Source organism: Acanthisitta chloris, unplaced genomic scaffold, assembly GCF_000695815.1.
Source record: "Acanthisitta chloris isolate BGI_N310 unplaced genomic scaffold, ASM69581v1 scaffold8073, whole genome shotgun sequence".
Lineage (NCBI taxonomy): Eukaryota > Metazoa > Chordata > Aves > Passeriformes > Acanthisittidae > Acanthisitta > Acanthisitta chloris.
The window spans coordinates 101,319-104,292 of NW_008665389.1; the positions used below are offsets into that span (position 1 = coordinate 101,319).

Here is a 2,974-nt window from a genome sequence, read left to right on the forward strand (position 1 = left end):
CTCGTTTTTATTCTTGCTGAATGCAGGACTGGAGGAAGGAGATGGCTGTGAGGGGCAGAACCACAGTACCATCTGACACAGCTGGCACTGGGGGCAAAGCAGCAGCTCACCCCACACCCTGTCAGTGGCACAGGGTCAGCCCCTTTCAAGTGATGCTGCCAGAATTAATCTGCTGATGCCACAGAAGCATCCTGTGGTGTTGGAGCTCTATTCCTGCCCAGCGCTGCCCTTGCTTGTTCTTATTGTGGAGCTGTGCCTGTTCTCCTAACGAAGGGCTGCATAAATGTCACCGAGGGCTCATTTTCCTTGGCGTCAGCTATTGTCTGACAGGTCTGATTAAGGCCACGTTGGGCTGTCAGCAGCCATGATTCACGTTCGGATCGGCTCCGCCGGCAATCCCGCTGGTACTCGGCTGCTCAGGAGGTCTTTGCGCGTCTTTCTGAGTTGCTTTTCCATCCCAAGGGGCTTCTGGGCTCCTCCACAGTGGCACAGGAGGGACATGGGGAGCAGTGCGTGATGTGACAAATGGCAGCACTGGGTTCAAAGGCAGAGGATTGTGGCTCCAGTGGGGAGGAGACACATGCCAGGAATTGTTCACTTCCATAATGGGAGTGAGGAGCGTGGGTGGGCAGGTCCTCAGAGGGGCCAGGGAGCCCATCCCAGGCTGTTTCCAAAGGGCAGGGTTTGAGTTTGAGTTTGCTCACTCAAAATCAGCATTAGGGAACAAAAAAGGCATGAAGCTTGCTTGGAAAGTGTGTCCTTTTCAAAACAAACATGGCTTTTCCTTTTTATTTTTAACCCAGACTTTCCCTTTTCCTGCAGTGTTCAGGAATCACCTTCACTTTACCTTCCTCTGTAATCATAAACTCCAGGAACATTCCTGTTAACAGCAGAAAAGCAAAGGAGCAGGGAGAAATGTCTGTGGTGCTTGGACTGACTCAGGGAGCAGAGCCAAACCATGTGAGACCCGTCAGCGGCTAAAGCTCTCCCTGGTGCCACCGAGGGGAGGGTTTGGAAAGCCTTGCCCAGCTTTGCAGGAAAACCTTGCCCAGTTTTGCAGGATCTGTTGATCTTTTTAAGGCTGAATCCAAAGAAACCCTGAAGCAGCTCATGAGTGGTGCTAGTGACAGCAGCCCTTGTTCTCCCTCAGGTTTGGCAGCCGTGGCTAATGCCGAAGGAGCTGAGCTCTCGATGAAATGCAAGCAGCTTTTGTTAAGGGAAAAAGAGGTTTATTCTTGACTTGTGGGCTGGGTTGTTATTTTTTTTAATTAATTTACAAAGCCGTAAATTCTTGGTGATTGCATAAGGGCTGTGCGTCATGTTGGAAATCCTGCTGATGGTGCACAGCTCTCCGCGTTGGGTCTGCACCGGGAGGCTGGCGGAGAGCGATGGGGAGAAGAGCGCCAAAGCAAACACTCTGCGTTTGATTTGGGATGAAATGGATTTCCTTTGAAATAACTTACGAAACTTGTTGTCCTGAGCTTGCAGTGCAAGCGCTGACTGCTGCCAGTTGTCAAGCCAACATGGAGATAGTCAGAAAATAGTCAGGAAACACCCATAAACCAGGCCAAGGACTAGGCCAGCATGGGGTGCGTTGAGTTTCTTGTTGATAGGCAGGTGCTGAGCAGACACCTCATTTCCCTGCTGCCTGGGGAAGGCTTTCTGGGCTGGAGGAAAGCACCTCATGGGATCTCAGGCCTGAAGGAAAGCACCTTGCAGGAGCTCAGGTCTGGCTGTACATCAGTGAGACCCAGTGGGTTACTTTCCTTGTCAGTACAGCCCGTCAAGCTGACAGGAGCTCAGGTCTGGCTGTATATCAGTGAGACCCAGTGGGTCACCTTCCTTGTCAGTACAGCCCGTCAAGCTGGAGCTCATGTTCCTGGCTCCTGGCCATGCACAGCTCCATGGATACCTGCAGGGATAGCCTGACTGTCCTACTGCTTGCAGGGAGCTCCAGCAGACCCTCTGGGGCTTAGGTGTTTCCTCACCTCTTGGGAAACCCAACTGCATGCAAATTGCCAAGGCTGTGCCTTGGGTCCCTCCATGGGTGTCGTTCAAGGGACCTGTGTGGTGCAGCATGGTGACAAGCCTGAATTAGTCAATGGCCTCATTTTCATCTGCCCCCGACGTTCAGTCCTCCAAAACATGTCATTGTTGCACAAGGTGTGGGTGCAGGATCATGGCACCCTAGTTATCTCAGTGTGCAGGAGGCCTCAGGTTACCTCTGACGCATGATTTCTCCCTGGCATTGCTGGTTGTTCCTATCAAGTCACAGACAGCATAGACATATGGGGAAGGAAGTCGTGAAAAGCAACTTGGAGTCCAACTCAAAACACCTTAAATTGGTGTGATTTCCCCAAGGAGGAACTGCCTGATCTTTAAAAAAAAAAAATAAAAAATCCTCCTGTTGAAAGGGCTCTTCAGGACAGCATTGAAACCACCGAGCTATTTTTTAAAGTAAAAGTCTTGTGCCAAAACCAGCCTCCACCCGCCAATAGAAAATTCTCCTTCTTAACTCTCTCTTTTTCCTTCCTTTGCCCTTTCCCTGCAAAGGGCTCTCAGCAGATGGTGGAGCCAAGCGCCAGGAGCATCTCTCCAGGTTCTCCATGCCTGACCTGAGCAAAGACTCGGGCATGAACGTCTCGGAGAAGATGAGCAACATGGGGACCCTGAACTCCTCCATGCAGTTTCGCAGTGCCGAGTCTGTGCGCAGCCTGCTGTCGGTGCAGCAGTACCAGGACATGGAGCCCACCCTGCACGACCTGGCCAGCCCCTTGGGCTACCGCGAGCGGCCGTCCCACGGCCGGATGCACCAGAGCTTCGACTACGGCAGCGGGGTGCCCGGGGGCAATCTGGGGGCACAGGAGGTGCCCAGGCACGCCCCCATGAGCGAGCGCACGCGCCGGAGAACTACCTTCCGCGACGACGACCGGCACTACCGCCCGCACCGGCCCCGGCGCTCCCGGCGCTCCCG

At 53.4% G+C, this 2,974-nt stretch overlaps 1 protein-coding gene across 1 annotated transcript in view; it reads left to right on the top strand.

Annotated features, from left to right (window-relative positions):
- The window catches only part of PRICKLE2 (prickle homolog 2 (Drosophila)), a gene marked incomplete at its 3' end in the record, with an annotated part of 31,302 nt that extends 28,335 nt beyond the window's left edge, over nucleotides 1–2,967 (top strand). Inside the window, exon 7 of the mRNA XM_009071732.1 lies at nucleotides 2,554–2,967. Coding sequence (XP_009069980.1) covers nucleotides 2,554–2,967 — 414 coding nt within the window. The remainder of the gene's footprint in view (nucleotides 1–2,553) is intronic.
- Nucleotides 2,968–2,974: the final 7 nt, after the last annotated feature.